We start from the raw sequence: 22,873 nt of genomic DNA on the forward strand, positions 1-22,873 counted from the left end.
ACCATTGGCACTTATAACTATTTCAAAATGTACTGAAACCTATAAAAATGTACGTTAATGTGCCACCAGCACTTCAGGAAAGATTTTGAATTAGGAAAAGAGTATGACTTAAATGTACAAAATATTCAGTGCTCCAAGTTCACTGGCTAAAATTGTCAGACTTTTAAATAAAATTTGCTAAATTATTTACCAATTACTATATAGTCTTAAAAGACAGTAACATAAAACTAAAGTAAGGTATTTTGAAGTACTTTTGGAGCAGAGTATCTTTAAAAATGTAACCAGAGTGAAGTTGCTGGATTACTTGGATCTGTTGCTGCTGCTGTTGAAAGGCAGAGGAGAGCTGGAATCTCTGCTGAGGAAGGCTTTGCTCAGGTCTGTTCTCGGCAGAGCCAAGCTGAGACAACACTACAGAGAGGAGAAGGGGAAAGCAGGCCAGTCAGAAAGTTTGAAGGCTACCAGGGTTAGAAAAGGACAACACAGAAAATGAAATAATAGAAAAGTATCAGTATGATTAATCTTAAGTATCAAATCACAGACATTTCAGAATAAATTTAGTACAGTCTCCTGTTAGTTGAGGGTACCATTGATGATAGAACTTCCTGGACATGGAAGAGAAGGGAAAGCATGTGGGCCAAAGCACTGTATCCCCTCTTTTCTTACATCTCAATGAAATTTGATACTAGTGCTATTTTGTTGAGAAGGCTTTCTAGCAAAACATTGAATACAGTATGTTATTTTAAAATATAACCAATCAGGTAGGAAATGGAGTGGGAGAAATCCAAACTACCATAAGGACAAAACTGGTAGACAAGTGCTAAAAGATGAACGTCAGACTACACTATTAGCAACAAAGGTGGTGAACCTTTTAGAGCTGAGTGAGATCAGGGACAAGTTCAACTCTTTCACTGCTCAGTTGAGGACATTTCAGACCTGGATCGTTTGAGTGACTCAAAGGTAATTAGTGGCAAGTCGAGCTAGGAACATTCTCATTTTTCAGCCTAGAGTTCTTTCCACTAAATTATACTACAGCTATTTTAGGAAAAAATAGCTTGTGGGGTAAAGTTTATACTAATAAATTTCCATTTGGAAATTCACTGCCTCTAAATTAGAACTTTACATAAATTATTCCAAATTCGGACATGGAATTATACCAGATTCTAAAGGCATCATAGTAAGCCCAATGATAATTCAAAATGTTAACATGTTCACTCATTAATCCTCAAACAGTATCTCAGTTTTCTTATACATGTGGCTTCTTGATTTTAATTAAATGTAGTTATAATTGCTATCTTCAATTGATGAAATGATCCTCATTAAACATACATCTTTGGTGCACCATTTATTACTAGAAGTGGTGAGCAATCATTTAGTCCAATCATTTTTTTACAAGTGTCTTACAGAAGCTAAGCTACTTGACTATTAAGTCCTAATTCATACAACTACAAGCCACTGGAACGAGACAAAAGATTGTGCAATCTGGAAAAATGCAGTCTCAATAACTCAGGGAAACTGAAGAGCTAACAGCTTTAGAAGCTTCCTAGTAAGTTGGGTAACAAATTTTCCCAACAAAATTTAACATGAGGAAAACATTAACTGCTGTTAATATATGTAGGTCAAAGCACTTTAATCAATTATCAAAATAATGAAAAAAATCTGAGTGCCATCAATTAATCCATTTAATAGTTCATACATTAAATACAACTAAACTTTTTCCTTGTAACTGTCTGCACAAGGAAAAGAAATAGTTAAAATGGTGAGATCCCAAATAGATTAGACACTTTAAATAAATTCAACATATTTAGTTATGAAGATACCAACCAGCTGCCTGTGACTGCATATAACTTCCTACTCCAGCAAGGTTGATAACTGCAGTGTGCCGAGCAGATACGGCCTGTTCTTGACTGGTACAACTTTGTTCAGAAGCCTGAATAAAAAAATAATACGTGACTTGTACAAAAATAAAAACAATTTTGGATTGGTGGAATTAGCATTTTACTCCTATATGAAAAAGAAATCAACATTAGTCTAGGTCTTGCAAAAAGAATGGCCTAAGGAAAAGACGTCAAAGGTATTTAGAATTAGCAAGAATAAGCTTATGGTATTTTGAAAGCAAGAAAATAAAACCTAATTTTCAGAATTGATTCTGTATTAAAAATAATTACTAAGGCTTCTATAAAACTTCATCAGAACTTTTTTTTAAATTGAAGTATAGTTGATTTGCAATATTGTTAGTTTCAGGTATAGAGCAAAGTAATTCAGTTGTATATATATATACACACACACATAATTTTCAATTACTTTCCCTTATAGGTTATTACAAGATATTGAAGGTAGTTCCCTGTGCTATATGTTAAATCCTTGTTGCTTATCGATTTTCTGTATAATAGTCTGTATCTAGTAATCCCATACTCCTAATTTAAGCGCCCCTGCAGCATGGTAACCATATGTCTGTTTTCTATGTCTGTGTCTGTGGGTCTGTTTCTGTTTGGTATATAGATTGGTTTGTATTATTTTTTAGATTCAACATATAAGTGCCATCATATAACATTAGTCTTGCTCTTAGTTCGCTTAGTTTGATATTCTCTAGGTCTATCCACATTGCCGTAAATGGCAGTATTTCATTCTTTCTATGGCTAATATTCCACTGTATATATATATACACCACATCTTCTTAAGCCAATCATCTGTTGATGGTACTTGGGTTGTTCCTGTCTTGGCTATTATAAACAGTGCTGCTATGAACATGGGGGTGGCATGTATCTTTTCAAATAAGAGTATGAACATGGGGGTGGCATGTATCTTTTCAAATAAGAGTTTTCATCTTTTCTGGATATATACCCAGGAATGGGAATGCTGGATCATATGGCAGCTTGGGTTTTAGTTTTTAAAGGAACCTCCATACTGTTCTCCATAGTGGCTGCGCCAATTTACATTTCCACCAGCAGTGCAAGAGGACTCCCTTTTCATCTATTTAGGCCTGCCCATTTTTTGATAGGGCTGTTTGTTTTTTTCAATACTGCTTCTATAAAGCTTCATCAGAACAAGTTTTTAAAGCTTAAAACACTGTTTGCAACATAGTACTAGAACTTCTAGTGAGCACATTCAAGAAAAGGAAACAAAAAGGCATATAAATTAAAAAGAAAAAATACCTGCCCTTATTTGCAAATGGCATTGATTATCTAGGAAAAAACACCCTAACGAACCTACAAAAAAACTTCTAGAACAAATAAGTGAGGTCAGTAAGATTGCAGAACACAAGATCAACATACAAAAACCAATTCTGTATACTAGCAATGAACATGTAGAAAACGAAATTAAAAACAATACCATTAACAATTTCCCAAGAATGGGAAAAAAAGGAAGGAAGGGAGGGAGGGAGGGAGAAAGGAAGGAAGGAAGGGAGGAAGGAAGGGAAAGAAAGAGAAAGAAAGAAGGAAAGAAACTTAGGTGTAAATCTATGAAACATATAGGTTTTGTATGCTGAAAACTAGCTGATTTTAGCCTAGAGACACACTGTGTTCATGGACTAGAAAACTCATAGTAAACATGCTAAGCCTTTCCCAAAATGACCTTTAGGTTTAACTCAATTCCTTTAAAAATCCCAGCAAAGTCTTCTGTAGATATAGATAAGATGATTCTAAAATTCATAAGGAAAGGCAAAGGATCTAGAACAGCTAAAGAATTTTGAAAAAGGATAACATGGGAAGAATCACTGTGTCTGATTTTAAGACTTACTATATGTATGTGTATGTGTGTATATATATATGTGTGTGTGTATATATATAGTCTACAGCGATCACAACAGTATGGTACTAACAGAGTGACAGATATTAATACATAGATGGGTGAAACAGAGTAGAGAATACAGAAATAGAGCCACACAAACACAGCCAACTGATCTTTGACAAAGGTGCAAAAGTAATTCAGTTGAGGAGGATGGCTTTTCTAACAAATGGTGCTGGAGCAAATGGACATCCATATCCCCCCATAAAATGAACCTGGACCAGTCTCATACCTTTTATAAAAATCAACTGAAAATGGATCATAGAATTAAATGGAAACTATGAAAAAAAAACTTTGGGGCCTAGGGCTGGTGAGGAGTTCTCAGACTTAATACCTAAAGCACAATTCATTAAAAAAAAAAAAAAAAAAGATAACTCAGACTTCCATCAAAAGATGGAAGCAATCCAAATGTCCATTGATGGATAAATGGATAAACAAAACGTGATATATAAATACAATGAAATACTATTCAGCCTTAAAAAGGAATTTCTGACACATGCTACAACATGGATGAACCTTTTGGGTATTATGCTAAATTAAACAGGTCAGTCACAAATAGACAAATACTGTATAATTTCACTTATATGAGGTGCCTGGAGTGGTCAAACTCACAGAAACAGAAAGTTGGCTAGAAGAGGGGGGAAATAAGGAGTTGTTTAGTGGGTATAGAGTTTCACTTTTGCAAGATGAAGTTCTGGAGACTGGCTGCACAACAATATGAATATACTTAATGCTACTAAACTGCATATTTAGAAATGGTTAAGACGGTAAATTTTATGTTACAGTATTTTACAATTTTGTAAAGAAAGTGCAAATCAAGAATTTTATATCCAGCCAAGTAATCCTTTATGTGTTAATAAAGAAAAATAGTTTTAAATGTGCCTTTCCTGAGAAATCTAATAGAGGATGAGCATTATCCAATCAAGATTTGACTGGGGAATCTGGTGGAAGGACTGATAGTGAACACTACATATATTTAATTATGAACTAAGAGAAACGATGAGGGTGGGACTCAGCAATCAGTAATTTTTAGTTTCCCAGATGATTCCGAAGTGCAGCAAAGGTTCAAAAAATCTGAAGTTCCTTCTATTACTTTAATTTACTGTAGTTCTTGTTCAATTTCATTTTGTTTGGCAATATACAAAGTATTTGTTTTTGTCTATCTTCGCTCTGTTTTATGCTTCAAGATAAAAAGAACATCTGTATTCTAATAGAGACAAAATACTATCAAAAGAAGGATGATGATGGGGTAGAAAATACATGGCCTATAGAGGCAGAAAGACTTGGACTTGAATCCCTGCTCTGCCACTCGATGTATGGTTGTGAGCAAGCTAGTCACCTGAATCTATTTCAGACTATGCAAGATGGAAGTGACACATCTATTCAAGTATGGCGGTTGTGAGAATTAGAAATAGGCACCCAATAACTGATAGCTGCTACTGTTAATGAAGAAAAACCGCACATGAAAAGTTGGTTCAAACAATCTAAATAAAAACACTTGAAATATGCTTGGCATATACCAAAAGTTATAATTCTATGATACAAAGCATATAGAAGGTAGAAAGGACATACCTGCTCCCCTGGCTGTTGAGGAACAGAAGTTGTGGGCTGCTGAGGTTGCTGTGGTGTAAACTGAGAAAGCTGCTGCTGCTGCTGCAGTGTGTTAAAAATGAGCGAGCCACCTGGAAGCTATTAAGTAAGCAAGAATTAATTAGCCGATTTCAGATTAAATTTCTTTATTCTACAAACATTTCTGGAGCATTCACTATGTGTCAGGCATTCTTCCAGGGACTGAGGAAATAGGTGAACAAAAATGGAAACAAAACAAGATTCCTGCCCTTTAAAAAAAGGAACAATCGCTTTAAACACAATTTTTAAGTGCTGTTACTTTGGCTCTCAAATATGTTAGTAATCTCCAATGTAAGTCTTTCTGCTTCAAGTTAATAGTTAGCTATCCAAATATACATACTGCTTTTATTTAACTCCTTTTATACATCAACACAAAACAGCATTAAATGCATTTGGAAGTATAAACAAGAAGCTAGTGATAATCAGATATATATTAAGAAAACTTGTCTCCCTAAATTTGGTCTAGCTTTGCCCTAAACCAGAAATGCATGGATTTTTATATAACATAGCTAGGAATTCCAAAGCTGAAAAGAAAATGCATTAGATGTCCATATTTAGTTTGGAGACATTACTTGCTCTGTCATTCTGAATAAATTAATTAAAAAAAAAACTTTTAAAAAAGCATCATCCAGAAAACTCCACACTACAAACTAAAACTATGCATTCCAAATGCATCAGGAAACAAATGGTTTATCCATTTTATTCTACAGGAGTTTAAGTTAAAAGCACTTTGAAGTTTTGTGGGAAAGTCCAAGCAAATATCAAATACAGAACTCTTAGGTCTTTATAGTCAAAAAAGGTGTCTCAGGTCAAAAGCTCTATACACAGCATAGCTCACTGTTAGGTAAACCTGGACAAAGCACAGGTCAAATGTTCCTTCCTCAATTAGGTAGACAGTAATAAATGTTGCAAAATATAATTTATAAGGTGGCTTTGCCCTTAATCCTTATTATCAGTGCTATTAAGGGATCCCACTCCTCTTAACACTGAGACTGATCCTTGTAGAAATTCCTACAGCAAAATGCAGGAAAGTCGGCTAAATAAACCAATGTGTCCATAACACAATTAGATCATTCTGCAATTAGTCTGTAAATACTGACACTGTTTGCATATTGTAACAGGAAATAAGTTTTAAGATTTAGTTCTAAATGTATTTCCTGATTTATTACTTCTGAATATCAGGTTGGGTTGATCTGTTTGTTATTTCCCAATAATCCATAGCTCTGCCATTCTTTGTCTCCAAGTCTTTATATTTATGTCTACCTTTTCTAAAAATTCTCTGTAGATAATCCCATCCATTTTCCAACCTACTAGCTTAATACTGAACTCCATCCTTAAAGGACCTAGCATAACACTCAGAATATTATAAGTTCACAACATGTACTAAATTCTTTACCTACAATCTCTCTTTATATGTTAACATTGATAAAATGTGTTAAGAAAAGCCTCACTACTAGACACAAACTGTAATCTAACAAACATTTATTGACTGACTACTAGGTGCCTGGCACTGTGCCACGAAGTCACATTCTCCTCAGGAAAAGAAGACACATACCTAATTTTAAAAATTTCTATTCACACAGAAAATCAACTATAAGCAAACAGCAATACCTACATGCATACATAAAAAGTCTGTTGAGAAATTATTTCTAAGTATACCTGCTGCTACTATTGTAGGCAAGTTATTTTCCTTGGCAGTTGTCAACTCTCCCCTCTGGAACTAGTTCTTGATTTGGCAGTGGTGCCAGAGCCGAGGAAAGTGCAGTACATAGGATACCAATTCTTTCCCCTTATCTACTTGAACATGCAAAGGTAACCACACCCTTAGAAGATTCTGGACAACCTCAAAACTTCAAATGCTGATATGTACAAACTTACATGGTTAAAAACAAACAAACAAACAAAAACTATAAAAACTTTAATAAAAAGCAGTGTTTCAGGTTTACCTGGAGTAGGTTTAAGGGCCTGAGACTTGAAGTATTTTTTAAACCAAATGGAACACCTATTAAATAAAACTCATGGTTAAAACAGGGAATTAAAACTTTATTATACTTGAAAGTATTTTATACTTTAGTATATAAAAATATAATACTTTAAGTACTTCCTGCACAGATGTGCTTATTTTCTATACTTTAAAAATTTCTTGTAAGCAAAAACCCCCCTATTTTCATCAATACCAAAGATGTGAGCACCAGATGTACACTATAATCTGTATTTCAGAAACTGAGACTTCTTTGTAACTATTTTGACTGTTGGTTGGAAAAGTAATCTAGCAGTATGCAAACACCATAAATATAATAAAACTATCACTGTTGTGCGAATACATTTCAGGGACTGGCATCTATTTATATTCCTCAGTGCTAAACAGCATATGATGATAACCCTATCTCTGAGAAGCAGTGTGCCCTGTGCCATTTTTGAAAGTACAAATGCTAATATTAATAATGCTAAAGAACGCTGCTGAATTTTGTGTGTAAGGATCAAGCTGAAAGTCAGGAAACGATGCTCTGTTAATTCTGAACTTATTCCCCAAAATCTGTGACACAACATGGAGCACATCGTAAAACAGGGGTTGGCAAACTCTTCCAGTAGGCTTTATGGGCCACACAGAGACTCTCATATACTCTTTCTCTTTTTTTTAAAAAAACAAACTTTAAAAAATGTAAAACTATTCTTGCTTAAATGTGGGTTATAGTTTGCTGATCCCAGTCTCAAAGTATGTATTGTATATATTTTCCTCACTAAGTATACCAATTCGAACACTAGTTAAAAATGTATATAGTCCTCTAAGCAGATAATTGTACTAAAAAAGATACAGAGCAAATAATGCACAGATGACAGTATGAAAGTCTTGTATAAGAAATGGAAAATGCATAATCAGATAAAAATGTGACAATACTGATATTCCCTCCAGGATTCTCATGAAAAAAAAAAAAAAAAAAAAAAGAAGACATAACTCCCTTTAAAGGTGGATGACATCTGTATAATGCTTTATAGCTTTCTAAAGGCACTTTCATATCACTTCATTTATTTCTCATAAGTACCAAATGAATTTAGAAATTTTCACTCCCATTTTAGAACAGATGAAACTCAGGCTAAGGTGGAAAAATTAAGTGAACGCTTTCAGACCCCACAGTTAGCATTTGGAGCCACAAGTAACTGGTAGAATTATATGTAAATATAAAATCCTAAATTCAACACTGATTCCATTTCCAGGGCTTCTGTCACTAGAGCATATTTATACATATTAAAATAAGAATATACGGGCTTCCCTGGTGGCGCAGTGGTTGAGAGTCCGCCTGCCGATGCAGGGGATGAGGGTTCGCGCCCCGGTGTGGGAAGATCCCACATGCCGTGGAGCGGCTGGGCCCGTGAGCTATGGCTGCTGAGCCTGCGCATCCGGAGCCTGTGCTCCACAACGGGAGAGGCCACAACAGTGAGAGGCCCGCGTACCGCAAAAAAAAAAAAAAAAAAAAAAAAAAATAAGAATATGAGCTAGAAGTAGAAAATCACAGCAATATATTAACATGTTTAAATTATATTCTTTGGGTTTTCTTTCTCTTAACTCATAGAAAGTTTCAGATAAGTTTTTCTTACTATGCTGAGTTTACTTTTCCTGTTAATTTTTTTCTCAGTAGTAAGAAATCGAACTGTTCTGAGATATAATACATTCTCTCAAAGAGCATTAAAAAATGGCGCAAGTCAGGACTTCCCAGGTGGCGCAGTGGTTAAGATTCCGCGCCTGGGTTCAATCCCTGGTCCGGGAACTAGATCCCACATGCATGCTTCAACTAAGAGTTTGCATGCCAGAACTAAGGGGCCCGCCTGCTGCAACCAAATAATTAGTAAATTAAAAAAAAAAAGCACAAGTTGTTAAAACTCTTTTTCAGTATATGTAATTATAATTATTACTACTACTGCAAGAAAACTACTACTAATGATGATGACAGCAAATATTTTTGAATGTTTATCACATCTCAAGCATAGTTTAAGCATCTCATCTGTATTTATTCATTCAATCCTCACAACTCTGAGGTAAAGTATTATTACTATCCACATTTATGAAGAAAGTGAGGCACAAAGGTAACTCTGTCATGATTACACAGTTAGAGTAAGCTGCACAAGCAGGATTCACATCAGGCAGTCTGGCTCCAGAACTGAGGCTTTTAAATGCCACGCTGTGTTGCTTTTCTTGCTCGTATATATGGTTTTCAAAATACATTTCTTTTACCTGGGACAGGACTACACTGACAATTATAAAAGTTACTTTTATAATAATCTTTGGAAGGTAAAGATAAAATTTGCAGAGACTTACAGGCTTACCAAGTTTCCTCACAGAGAAGTTCATAGCTAGATGGGTTTTTAATTCAAATACCAGAACTCTTAAAGCTTTTGCAAGGAAATACTTCTGACATAATACTTCATAAAATAAGGATGTTAAACAATATAATTAAAATGGCATTTTTACATAAGCATGGACTTTAATTTTATTAGAGGTTATTATTTCTAATATTCTGACCTGCTTGAGAAGCTGCCTGCATTGCACTGGGCAATGCATTTGGTAGCAGACCTCCTGAGGGTAGAAGGCCACTCAAGTTTATTCCTGCAGGAGTTATGGCACCAGTGTTACAGCCCAGCATAGGGTTTGAACCACTCATCAAAGCTTGAGCTCCACTGCAGGAGAATAAGACAGAGCATTAAACTAGCACTATAGAAGGGAAAATCAGCCACATAATTCCTTGGATTAAAAAACAAACCACTAAACAAACACAGATATTTCTGTCTCAAATGTCAATTTGGAGGCTTAGTTTCATTTTTTTGCTAGAAAGTGACAGCAAGGTTGGCAAAAATTAAGTACTGTATATTTATCAATTAAGTACTATATATTTATCAAGTACTGTATATTTAGTGAATATTTATCAAGTACTATATATTTAAAATATAATTTGGAAGAGTAATGTCCTAATCAATGGATTAAAAGATGGTAAAACAGAGGATAAACAGGAAAATCTAAGCCACTGTCAATGTGTAGTAGTATCATTAGTGCATGTAATAGATTGATCACCTAAAATTAAAACATACTTGTTGAGATAGCTTCTATCCACATAGAAACTATTTTCTTTCAATTTCAATAATATGCAATTTGTTCTTAATTTCACAAATAAGAATTTCTTTAGATTGCTTACAGTATCTTAAAAAAAAAATCAGGGCATCAATGCAAACTTACCAAACAGAGCCCACTACATTGATGAAGTTAAGTCCAGCAGAGTTTGCCATGACTTGGGTGGCCGTGGTTCCTGTAGTTATAGATGTTACCATGGTGGAAAGAGGAATGGTCGTTACAGGCATTGCCTGGCTCAGAGACCTTTGCTGCTGAGCAAACTGAGTTAACAAAGTGGGCTGAGGGGTGAAGCCTGAATCTTGGGGAGTAGGGGTAGCTGAAGGGGTAATAGGAGTTGAGCTCTGAGCATCAGGAGGGTGTGGGGTCGATGAAGGGGTTGGTGTAGGAGTAGATGGCTTAGGAGTTCCAGATCCTGCTCATTGAGAAAAATAAAAATTGCTAGTTTGTTATAAATGGCCAGTCCTTTTTAAAATAAGGTTAATGGAATCTTATTTAGCACTGACAATTTGTTCCAGTTTTTTTTTTAAAGCAGTTAACTGCAAGTGTTAATTTCTACACATGATACATGAGTGTTGCTACACTCAATTACAATTAAGGATGCAGTATATCACCTACAAATCCCATCAGAGATGCTATTACAGTAACAGTAAAAATATACATTTGTATTCTACCACAATACCCATTTAAATGTTAGTTTCCTACATGCTACCTTTGGTCTATAAAGTCTAAAAGGACTTCAAATTAATTTTTGTTATTTACGATTTCACTAATTTAGGACTTCACTTAGAAATATTGCTTATTTTCTGTTAACAGTCTGAGATAAACTCTGAACATATTTAATAAATTACATATGATTAACAATCATATTTGGCACCTAGATATACATATTTAATTCCTAACACATCAAGTTTATCCTCACAAATTTTACAAAACACAGTAATGAAGCAAATATTTGAGAGATAATACTGCATCTTTAACAGTAACTGTGTACTTCTGTTTAAATGTAGAATGTATAGAAAATCTGTTGTGAATGAAGTATGCACAGTTTATCAACTTTTTTTAAAAAAAACAAAAACAAAAAACAAAAACCAGAAAAATAAAACCAAAAGCTCTTGAGGTGTTTTCTTTTTTAGCTTTCATGTCCTGCAGAAAGAAAGGAAAGAAATGTGAATGTCCAGAAGCTGTCACTCAACCCTTACTTAAAGTAACAACTGTGTGCAGTAGATTAACATAATCCATACCCACAACATAAGAAGTGTGAATAAGACTTTCAGGAAATTTATAAATTTTTCTTTGTGCAAAACAAGAAGGCAGAAAAATTACACCTTTTGAGCTATCAAGATGAAGATGTTTACATCTAATGCAAAGACCACCCTGCCACTGTGCAGTGTACTAAAACTTTCAGCACACATTAGTTATTTATTAAAAAATCTAAAAAACTGGAATGCTTTTTGCAAGTTGGTACCTAAATATCTCAGATATTTACTAATTTGAAGAAATTCTCCCAAACTAACGCTAGAATTCTTGAACAACTCTTGATGTTAAAAAAAAAAAGTATTCAGTAGTAAAAATTACATTTTAATATCTTCAGATGCTTTATGATCATCCCACATTTTACTAACTGATAACAATTTGTAAGAGTGTAAGAGTGTTATTGAAAAATCGGCTTTCAGTTTACTGTATCACCACCTTGGAACTAGTTGGCTTCTTACATTTACAAAGATAAGACTGCAGCAACAACTCTTATGACTTTTTTTCCATATCAGCTGCATAGTTTACATAAAATGTAAAATGCCCAAGGGTACACTGGAATAAAAAATAATTTGGACTCATTGCCACGTTTAACTACCACATTATTTTTTTCAGGAGATGTGTAGGTTGCAAGTCTATAAGAAAGGTATACACGAGGTGCATACATAAATACAGAAAAACAAATACAATTACAATAAACATGTAATACATACAGTCAACAAGAGATTGGCATGAAGCTTCTCAAAAAATTACATTTTGGGTAGACAGTACATTCAGATTTCACTATTTCACTGGTCAAAAAGAGCCATCTTAAGAAACACTAATGCAAAAGCTTACGAAGAGTTAATGAAGAATTTAAGTTATGACTCACTTTGTGATGAACTGGCAGGTGACAGGGCAGCTGGAGAAAGCATGCTAACTTGATTGAGATCCATGGATGACTTCCGAGAAAGACTTGGTGGCTTAGAAGCAGGAGGAGGAGTTGGAGATTTAAGAAAGCTGCTGACCTGCTGTGGTGTAAAATAGTTACCTAGAAGAAAAATATACATGTTGTTTCCTAGATTTACAACTTAAAATTCTGAGTAAATCAAAATATGAGTAAATGGATTACGATCATCTGTTGTTTCTTACTCTAGATTACAAAAAACTAAGGAATGTAATACCTGAGGAACTATTTCCTGAGCTTGAGGGAAGTTTGATGGGTGGAGGTCGATGTTTTACTCCCTTCCCCAATACTGAAGACTGAACTGACAGGGTCTCGGGCTGCTAAGACAGTGACATTAAGCATACTCATTAAAATTAAGGTCAAATCAGAAATTCACAAATTAGTAACACTATTATAACTCCTGGATGAAAACACGGTTTAAAAAACTGCAATGTACATTTAATGTTTATAGATTGGGTATTAGAGGTGTTTCAAAAAAATGTAATTCCACATAAGGAGATCCATGAGATAACTTACAGTATACACAGGATGAAGGAAAGATTTCTGAGTAATAAGGTAGGGAGAAAGTTTGAGGGAGAAGAGCAGAGTAAGATGACAGCAAAGCTTCACCCTTAAATCGTCTCCAGAAAAATAGTAACTGTTGACGCCAGGTGGGTGATCAGTATACACAGATGTTCATTACACTTTTTGCTCTACCTCTGTGTACATTTGAAAGTTTCCATCATAAAAAGTTAAGTAATAAAAAGAAAATCAAAAGTAAAAACAAAACTAAACAATACCCCTATCCCTCATAAAACAGTCCTTTACATTTCTCAGATTCCTTGAGAACAATTAGGCAGAAAAAAGTAACAGCACAAAAAAAGCTAAGCAAACACACTTCTGTTTCCTTCCCTGGAGAAGGCTGGCTCAAGCTCGCTGAGCCACTGGAGCTATGCGACATCTTCACTGGACACTTGGCTTCGTTCTGGACCAGTTCCTGGTACTGACTGACTACTCTGAAATATTAGGGGGAAAACAGGTAATGATTAGCTAACTATTTTAAACATAAATTTACTACATAGGAAATGAATAGTAACTGTTAATGAAACAAGTTCTATCAAAAATAACACAAAAATTAAAATTAGACAATTTATCTTTGATAAAAGCACATTCTTCTAATATTTTCAATGACAAGCTAATGCTGAAAACATTTTGCTAATTAACAATCTAAAGATACTTGCGGTATCTTGTCTCTAATACAGAAATTACAGGGATTATTTCACCAATAAGTAGCCAAAAGAACTACCCATTGAGTCTCACTTATATTCTGATTAAATTGTTACCTAGAAATCATTTTCCTTAGCTACTGTAGATATATCTGAGTTCTCTTATTTAAGATAAAGCTACATTTTAAACATTATCCTTTTAGTTGTTATTTTCCTAATTCTATTTAAAAATCCTAGTAATACCTAGGCATAATTAAAATCAAAGCTTTGACTTCGAATGGAGTAGTCTCTACCCTACAAGAATCCATCCAGATCACAAATAAAGATGCAAATATTTTTACCTCTCAGCATCAGTCTTTGATCCAATAATGAACCTAAATTGTTTTTAAAAAAAGAAAAGTATTAGATAGACTTGTTTTAAGGAGCCCTGAGATTACTTTTGAAGACTTCCATATTTTAGTGACAGTAATTTTATAAACTGAATTAAAATCTACCAAGATATCATGAAAACACAAATTTTAAAATACATTAAAAAATAGGAAGCAATGACCAAGTTCTGCATGCATTACAAAATAATTCTGTGAATAAGTTGGCTGACTTAATTTAAAGATTTACTTTGGCAGAAAACCTATGTTTCAAAACAAAATCTGCGCTGAAAGTTACCAAGTGCTATACACCCTCACAAGTGTCTGTCCTACAGCAATATTCACTGAACTACCATGTACAAGGCCTTGGGCCTTCCTCTCACTTTAACCTTTGATTTTGGAAGACATTATTAATGTCTATATAGCAGGCCCTTAGAATATATTTTAGACAAGGAAGATGGTTTATCGCCAATTTAAATAAAAAGTCTTTATCAAGTCTTAAAAGAGTTTGACATTTATATGATTTCTTAACGTATTAAAATAGTGAGTTTGTTTATTTTTTAATTACCAATTGGAATGATCATCTGTGGAGAAGCTGAAATATAAAATGTAAAAAAAAAAGAAAAAACTTGGTTAATGCAGCTCAGACTTTGACTTCATAGCTATTAAATCAAGTAATTTATGAATATGGGAGAAGGACTAGAAGGTAATAAACCATGCAGCATTTCTGCAGCAACGTCCTGATGTAAAAGGCAAAAAATTCAATTCTCTTCTTGTCAAACAAATCTAATCAGTTGGCCTTTTGAACAATTTTTTTTTTTTTAATGAGAGAACATATGCCCTTGTGTTTGAGAAAAGTTAGTAACTATTTAAAATGACCAACGTGTATCTTTAAAGGGAAGACTACAAAATACAGCTAATCGAAATATCTGATTTTTCTACTTAGCATACAAAAATAAAAACTGCTAATGTGAAAAAATAAGTTGAGGATTGATTCCCTGACTGCTGTTTCCTCCCATTGACTTTTACTTAGGTATTGGTGAGGTTACTCTTTAAAATCCATTTTTCTGCCATAGTTTCAATTAGTATTTTGTAAGGATTTAACATAGAGCTGGCCCCTACTTTTTTCTGCTGAGGTTCTCTTTATTTTTCCTTCTTTTCAAAACAGCATCGACTTGATTAAAAAGCAGAACTAATAATAAAACTAACAAGGAAAACAAAACTAAATACTGGTACCTTGTAGTAAATACATGTAGCCCGTAAGTTTAGGAATATCAACTTCAGTTGGCTCTCTATATTTGCAGATTCTGCATCCCCAGATTCAACCACCATGGAATGAAAATACTTGGGGGGGAAAATATTCCAGAAAAGTCCCAAAAAGCAAAACTTGAATTTGCCACGGGCTGGCAACTATTTACGTAACATTTAAATTGTATTTATTACTTATTTACATAGCATTTACACTGTATTAGGTATTGTAAGCAACCCAGATAAAGTACATGGGAGGGATGTACAGAGGTTGCAAATACTATACCATTTTGATATGAGACTTGAGCATCTGCAGATTTTGGTATCCAAGGGGATCCTGGAACCAATCCCCTGTGGATACCAAGGGACAACTATATATGTACTTCTAGAGCCAGTAACTACATTAAGCACTGAGTCTGTGTCCTTACAGGCAGTGCTGAAATATCAGGCATTTTTTACAGCTTTTACATTTAATTTACAGTAAACTTGCTTCCCATTTAAACAAATTATTGCCCGGAAGCACTTGATGCTCACAGAGAGGTAAAAGTCATAAGTGGCAACACATAAATATACCAAGAGGGATATGACGGGCATATCTTTCAAAGCAAATATAAGAAGAATTTACAGCACAGGTTTTTTTGGTTTTGTTTTTTAAAGAAATTATTATTTTAAAGAACTCTTGGACAGCAAGGTAACTACAATTTAAGTTTACTTAGGTCTGCTGCCAAAGCTAACTGGAGTATTTAACTAACAAAACAGGGAAACTTTTATTCATTAATAGTTCATCAGTAGTTGCTAAATACATTCTGATGGCTTATTTTGTCAACTGCCTGTATTTAACAGAACTCACTGGGATGGAGACATCTGACTGTCACTCTCTTCATCTTCTTTACATGGCTGTATTTTACCATAGTAAAGTGGATCACCAAGTGACTGCAAAATGGTCAGCTTTGTTTTCTGATATGGATTACCAGCTTCACATTCAAATATATAGTCATCTTTTACATCCTGAAAAAGACCGAGCATCCCAAATAAATACCTTCTCCAGTAAATACATGGTCAGAATTAACACAAATCAGGAGTAAATGACACAGTAACTTACATCTTGCAATAAAAAGACACATGGAACATAGTCCTTAGACCTATTTAAGAGAAAAAAGCCTAAGGGAAAGAAGTTCAGGATTCTTTTTTCAACATGGTACTCTGGGAACAAGAGTTTCAATGGGATATTTAGTTAACAAAGCCCTAGTGAAATGTCAGAATTTCATATACTGAACATATGAATGCAAATATTAAATACTAAAAGGATAAAACTTTCAAAAGCAAACCTGTTTCCATTTGTCATTAGTCTTTTTGCTATTGCACATACCAAGTATCTCTCACGGGACTTCCCTGGTGGTCCTGTGGTAAAGAATCTGCCTTCCAATGCAGGGAATGCGGGTTTGATCCCTGGTTGGGGAACTAAGATCCTACATGTCACGGGGCAACTAAGCCTGCATGCCACAACTACTGAGCCTGCATGCTGCAAACTACAGAGCCCACGTGCTCTAACTACAGAACCCACGCACCATAACTAGAGCGAGAAAACCCGCATGCCGCAACTAGAGAGAAGCCCGTGTGCTGCAACGAAAGATCCTTCACGCCACAACAAAGATCCCGCGTGTCACCAACTAAGACCCGACACAGCCAAAAAGAAATTAGAAAAAAAAACAAACTCTCATTTCACTCCTAGATTCATAATTAATTATGCCTATTAATTATGCCACATAATTAAATGCCTTTAAGAAGTCACTGCAATTAGAGAAACATACACAAAACATTTCTCTTTAAAGATATCCTTAGAATAACTTATTAATTATTAATTTGAAACAGAAAACAAATCAGAACTACCAACAGGGGACCAAAACAAAAGTAAAAATGCAGTTATGCATTAAAATTGTCCTTAGAATGGAAACCGTATTTTATCAAAAACAAAACTAAATTGTTGTTCCTTTTTTTAATTCACTGAACTCCCAGAAAGTTCTTAAAAAAACAAACAAAAGAAGATACCAAAATAAAGGCTACTGTACTTTATATGTCTAATAAATTCAGATCCCAGATTAGAAACAGCATCATTAGAAATGGAGACTGCAATGGTTACTTACATGGGCTGGCCAGACTGTTGGTTGTGAGTCATCAGATTTGATAGATTTTTCCACTTTGGCATACTTTTCCACCTAAGCAATCAAATCAAGAGACATCAGATATAATGAAATCAGTATTATGACCAAAGAGAAAAACCTAAGTAACTTAATACAATACACTGAAACGGGGCAGGACCCTTCCCCAACCCAACCCCCGCCCTGTCCCCCTGCTTTTGTCTGTGGAAAAACTTTAGCCAAAGAATAAGTTTAATCAGGGAAGTGAGAAAATGCAGAAACAAAGGAAAACAGTTAAGAAGACCAAATAATAATAGTTTAGTAATGGAGCAAAGTCAAGGCCCTTTAGTTCCTCCTCAAGGGCTATAGATAATACTCTGAGCCCTATCCTGTGAGCTGTCTTGTAGATACTGTAACCCCACCAGGTGGAAGGAGTCAACTACATGATGACCAGGCTGTAGCCATGCCATAAGCTGCCACGATTCCGAGAACTAGCCTCAAAGAAATGGGAACAAACTGACCCTAGAAGTGAAGATTAACTGTCCCTAAAACAATCGAGATGCTGGTCAGACCATTGGTGACCAATTTCAAGACGACTTGTCAGAGCTGACTGTACTGTTTCTGCATGTAGCCCCCTCCCTCCGTGTATAGAAGCTCTTGCTCCCTGATTGTCAGGAGCGGTAGTTGGCCTTTGGACAGGCGTCTGCTCTCCCCCACAGCTGCTGGCATCTAAAATAAAGCAAACTTTCCTTTCCACCAAACTGGCCTCTTTACTGTCTTTTAAGTGGTGAGCAGTCAGACCCCACTTTCAGTTACCATACTTTTTAGCACAAAAATTCTTGAATCACTAATAACACCAACTACTTATGCTTAAGTAGTTTAAAATTCTCCTGATATATATTCAAATAGACCAACTGGTTTTATAAATAAAACGAAATTAGAATCTCTTTTGCCATTAAATAAATGTAATAAACACAGCTGCTATTTTGGACAGTGCCTCTTCTTTATGCTCCGTAAGGTGATATGACATTTGACTTTTAAGAAAACTGGGACGTCAGTGAGGTGATTAGGACCAGGATCTGGATCATTTCCTTTGGCTGGGTCTCGAATGGAACAGGAATTGTCATGTAACAATGTGGACAAAACTAGGAAGAGACTAGGGAAGTTACATTAGAATTGGTAAACATTTTTGTAAATCTTTCCCATTTTCTAGTCAGACTTGAACCATATATTCCATGTATCTCCTGCCAGTCTGTGTGAACCAAAAGTTCTCATCTTCCTGGTAACCATGATTCTAAGAGTAACAGATTCACTTGGGCATTTGGTAAAAATTCAGATTCCCATATCCCTCCCCGGAGACCTGATTCAGTAAGCAGGTCTGAAATGAGGGTTTAAGTGTGTATGTTTAACTGGTATCCTAGATGCTTCAACTGATCGAGTTAGGCTGAGACACTTTTTATTAGGGCTTTGCTACTCAAGGCGTGGTCTGTGGACTCCAGTGCCACCAACCTAGGAGCTTTTCATTATTGCAGGATCTCAGGTCCTAGCCCAGACTTGTTGAACTGGAACCTGCATTTTAACAAGCAACCCATGTGATTCTTACGTATGTTAAGGTTTCGGAAGCCCTGCTTTGGATATCCAGACTGCCCTCCGAAGCTAAATCCCACACTTTGGTATTTACACTAAATATCTCTTCTCAGGCCATGTTCCTTGAGGGGCGCATAAGTTACTGAAAGATAATGTGGCTTACTCTCTTGAGCTGTATATACAGTGTACTTCTGATGCTTCTGACAATTTTTAAAAAATCAAAGGTAATAAGAATTATACATGTGCTAGCCTGGGAAGGATGCACACAGCAAACATCTGCTAAAATAACTGACCAATTCTAAAGAATTGAGTGAATAATAAAAATAGGAGAAATGGGGAAACAAAAGAAATATGGAACCTCCCATCAAAAGATCTCTTTCCTGTCTTTGCTCATTTATAGTTCATGTGTTTCATGGGCCAGCAAAGAATACCACCCAAGGTTCCTAATCTTGGCTACTGCTCCAATATTATTAATTTTTAAATTTAGCCAGTGAGAAAAGCATTATCAGGAAATTATGATGAAATATTATGAAAAAATCAGTCATTTTATGCATATTATGTAATATGTACCATCTTTTTACACATTTTGAAATACTTTGGTTATTATTCCTGCTCTAAACACAGACCTATATTAAGGAGTTACATTTTTAGACAAGTTAATGTGAAAACAGAATAGCTTCTGAAAATGAGCAGCTGACTTAAGAAGAGTCTTAGCACAAACACAGAGAATGAACTAGTGGTTACCAGTGGGGAAAAGGAAGGGGGGAGGGGCAATATAGGGGTAATGGGGAAAAAAAGGGTTATTATGGGATTATATAAAATCACATATGTGAAACTTCTGAAAACTGTAAAGCACTACAGAATTTAAAGAATCTTTCATTCAATAAAATAAAAAAAGAAGTAGTAAGAGTCTTTGTTTTCCCAAAGTTTAAACTACTATTAGTCAAACTTAGGAACCTTACATGAAAGGACGTGCAATTCATGCACTGACTTACATCCACTTCAGAAGGTATGGCCAAATTACAGGGACTCCGTTTCCACATATCCACACACTAAAAAATTAAAAAGAGTATAAATAAATACACTGAACACTGAAAATAAGGCAAGGCATTTGGTATAATAATAAGCTTCATTTAAAAATATATACTTACGTTTCCTGCTTTAGAAATTTTGAGGTCATAATGCTGACCTGCTTTTCTTTCCTTTCTTTTTTGTAAGAAATCAAGTAATTTTAGCTGAGGAGGAGGTGGACAATGAGACAGATCCTGCTGCCGATTCAGAGAGGACCTGGAATATCTCTTGAAACACCTGAAATATTAAGAGATTAGAACTACACAAAGCTAATACAAGAAACTCAGAATAAACATGGTTTAAATTAGTAGGTGTTAAATGTGTAATTAAATCACAAATATCTGTAGAACACTGTCACTTGCCAAGAAATGTTCTAGGCACTGGTGAAATAAAAATGGACAAGACTAACAAAATTCCTGCTACCACATAGCTGACAGTCCAGAAGTGAAGACACACATATACAAGTAAAGAGGTCAGATCATTCCAGATAACAATAAGCAGTAGGAGAAAAACCAGGGTACTGTGGTGAATACGTGATAGAGAGGGCAACATTAGGGAAGGGAAGGACTCTGAAGAAATGATGCATGAGCTGAGACATGACAAGAAGGAACAAGCTGTGGAAAGATCAGGGAAGGAACAGTTGAAGCAGAGAGAGAGAATTTTAAAAGGTGCTGAGGCAGGAACAAAGTTGGCTTATTTTTAAAACAGAAAAATGAAGGGAGGACTAGAGCATTAGAGTCCACACAATGGGAGATGAGGTCAAAGAGCAAGGCAGGGGCCTTGCAGATGAATGATAATGAGTTTAGACTGAATGTGAAGTACAATGGGATGGTTTTAGAGGAATTTAAGCAAGTGGTGGCATGGTCAGCTTTGAGGTTTTCAAAACATTACTGTGGTTTGCTTATATGGCGAACAGACCAGAAGCAAGCGAAGGTGAAGTAGGAAGACCAGTTAGGAAGGATTTTATTGCAGAAGTCAAGATGAAGATGATGGTGGCCTGGCTTAAGGCACTGGCAGTGGGCGTGGAGAGATGTGGACAGAGATACTAGGAGACTTTATAGGACTGCTAATGGATACTATATGGACTTATTTCACTATTTCCAAAGCTGCACCTTTTCCCCAGAATATATTATTTCCGTAGTAAAGCAGGGAATTTAGAAAACGGGTAGGTTATTTCAGCCCCTTCAAACTTGAAGAAGATCCAAAGTGGGCAACTCAAACAATTATGCAAAGATAACTTAATGATGAGCCTACTATAACTGCAGACCAAATTAATATGCATTCTTAACTGCAGTCTGAATTAATATGCATTCTTTACTGCAGTCTGAATTAATATGCATTCTTTACTGCAGTCTGAATTAATATGCATTCTTTACTGCAGTCTGAATTAATATGCATTCTTTTACTTTATTAACTAGAAGAGATAGCTAAAACATTCTAAGACAAATTAACATGCTATAAAAAGGCATTTAGTTAGAAACTGACTTCTCAAACTGTGATCATAAATTGTATCTTTAAAGGTAATATTAACAAAAATTAACTGGTATTAGAAAGTGATAAATTATTCTTTCTGCTCATACCTGTCTCTTCTCAGAATTTCTATCTTTTTGGTGAACAAACTCTGAATTTATAGGTAGTTTGTTCTTCAAAAGAATGCAGGAAATGCATCACTTCAATATAAAGCAGAGTACATATTAAAAAAATCCTAATTCTTACACAATAAAAGTATTAAAAGACAATTAAAAATCCAATTTTAAAAAGTCAGGGACTTCCCTGGTGGCACAGTGATTAAGACTCCACACTCCCAATGCAGGGGGCCTGGGTATGATCCCTGGTCAGGAAACTAGATCCCACATGCATCCTGCAGCCAGGAGTTCGCATGCCACAACTAAGGAGCCCACGTGTTGCAACTAAGCAGCTGGTGAGCCGCAACCAAGGAGCCGGCGAGCCGCAACTAAGACCCAGCACAACCAAGTAAATAAACAAACAAATAAATATTAAAAAAAAAAATCAGAGCACATTTATTCTTTAAAGGGAAAAGATACTATAAATGGCAAAACTTAGAGCTACCGCTCTAGTTCTCTTTTGGTTTATCCTTCCACAAAGGTAATTACCGTTTCATTGGGCGCGTGTTCATCTTTTGCTTGTTATAGAGCAGCCTGTTTGCAGTGCAGGTTACAGCTATAGAAGGATCAAGACACAGTGGTTCAGCTGTAGCTAGAATCAGTTGGCTCTCAAGCAGAAGTTTGTCTTCCTGAAATATGTAAGAGCATACATCAATACCAGATTTAAGATTTTCAAATCATACATATCACTTAATCTAGAGATATTCCTTGGAATATTTCTGCTAAGGAGTACAGTAAAATACAGTATTTCAAGTTCCAAACTAAATGTGTAAACTTTAGAAGCTTGACAGCATAATGAAACTACTAATGGAAATTCAGTAATTGGTACAAAGTGGTCAAATTATAAGACTGCCTATCCATTAGTCCAACAAATATTTACTAAGCACCTACAATGTGTAA

General features: G+C 35.2%; 1 protein-coding gene across 20 annotated transcripts in view; it reads right to left on the reverse strand.

Annotated features, from left to right (window-relative positions):
• SUPT20H (SPT20 homolog, SAGA complex component) overlaps nucleotides 1-22,873 on the reverse strand; it is a 39,983-nt gene that overhangs the window by 945 nt on the left and 16,165 nt on the right. For 10 of the 20 annotated variants that reach the window (XM_032611722.1, XM_032611717.1, XM_032611721.1 and 7 more), the window contains 16 exons: nucleotides 22,463-22,602; nucleotides 20,429-20,585; nucleotides 20,273-20,329; nucleotides 17,697-17,768; nucleotides 16,403-16,560; nucleotides 14,873-14,899; nucleotides 14,281-14,313; nucleotides 13,612-13,729; nucleotides 12,952-13,054; nucleotides 12,660-12,818; nucleotides 10,643-10,949; nucleotides 9,935-10,089; nucleotides 7,362-7,417; nucleotides 5,359-5,475; nucleotides 1,822-1,927; nucleotides 305-408 (listed from right to left, as the gene is read on the reverse strand). In XM_032611722.1, the coding sequence (XP_032467613.1) occupies nucleotides 305-408; nucleotides 1,822-1,927; nucleotides 5,359-5,475; nucleotides 7,362-7,417; nucleotides 9,935-10,089; nucleotides 10,643-10,949; nucleotides 12,660-12,818; nucleotides 12,952-13,054; nucleotides 13,612-13,729; nucleotides 14,281-14,313; nucleotides 14,873-14,899; nucleotides 16,403-16,560; nucleotides 17,697-17,768; nucleotides 20,273-20,329; nucleotides 20,429-20,585; nucleotides 22,463-22,602 (1,869 nt within the window). The remainder of the gene's footprint in view (nucleotides 1-304; nucleotides 409-1,821; nucleotides 1,928-5,358; nucleotides 5,476-7,361; nucleotides 7,418-9,934; nucleotides 10,090-10,642; nucleotides 10,950-12,659; nucleotides 12,819-12,951; nucleotides 13,055-13,611; nucleotides 13,730-14,280; nucleotides 14,314-14,872; nucleotides 14,900-16,402; nucleotides 16,561-17,696; nucleotides 17,769-20,272; nucleotides 20,330-20,428; nucleotides 20,586-22,462; nucleotides 22,603-22,873) is intronic. The other 10 variants (XM_032611732.1, XM_032611731.1, XM_032611730.1 and 7 more) reach the window with 5 other exon arrangements.

The sequence above is a fragment of the Phocoena sinus genome, chromosome 18, assembly GCF_008692025.1.
Source record: "Phocoena sinus isolate mPhoSin1 chromosome 18, mPhoSin1.pri, whole genome shotgun sequence".
Lineage (NCBI taxonomy): Eukaryota > Metazoa > Chordata > Mammalia > Artiodactyla > Phocoenidae > Phocoena > Phocoena sinus.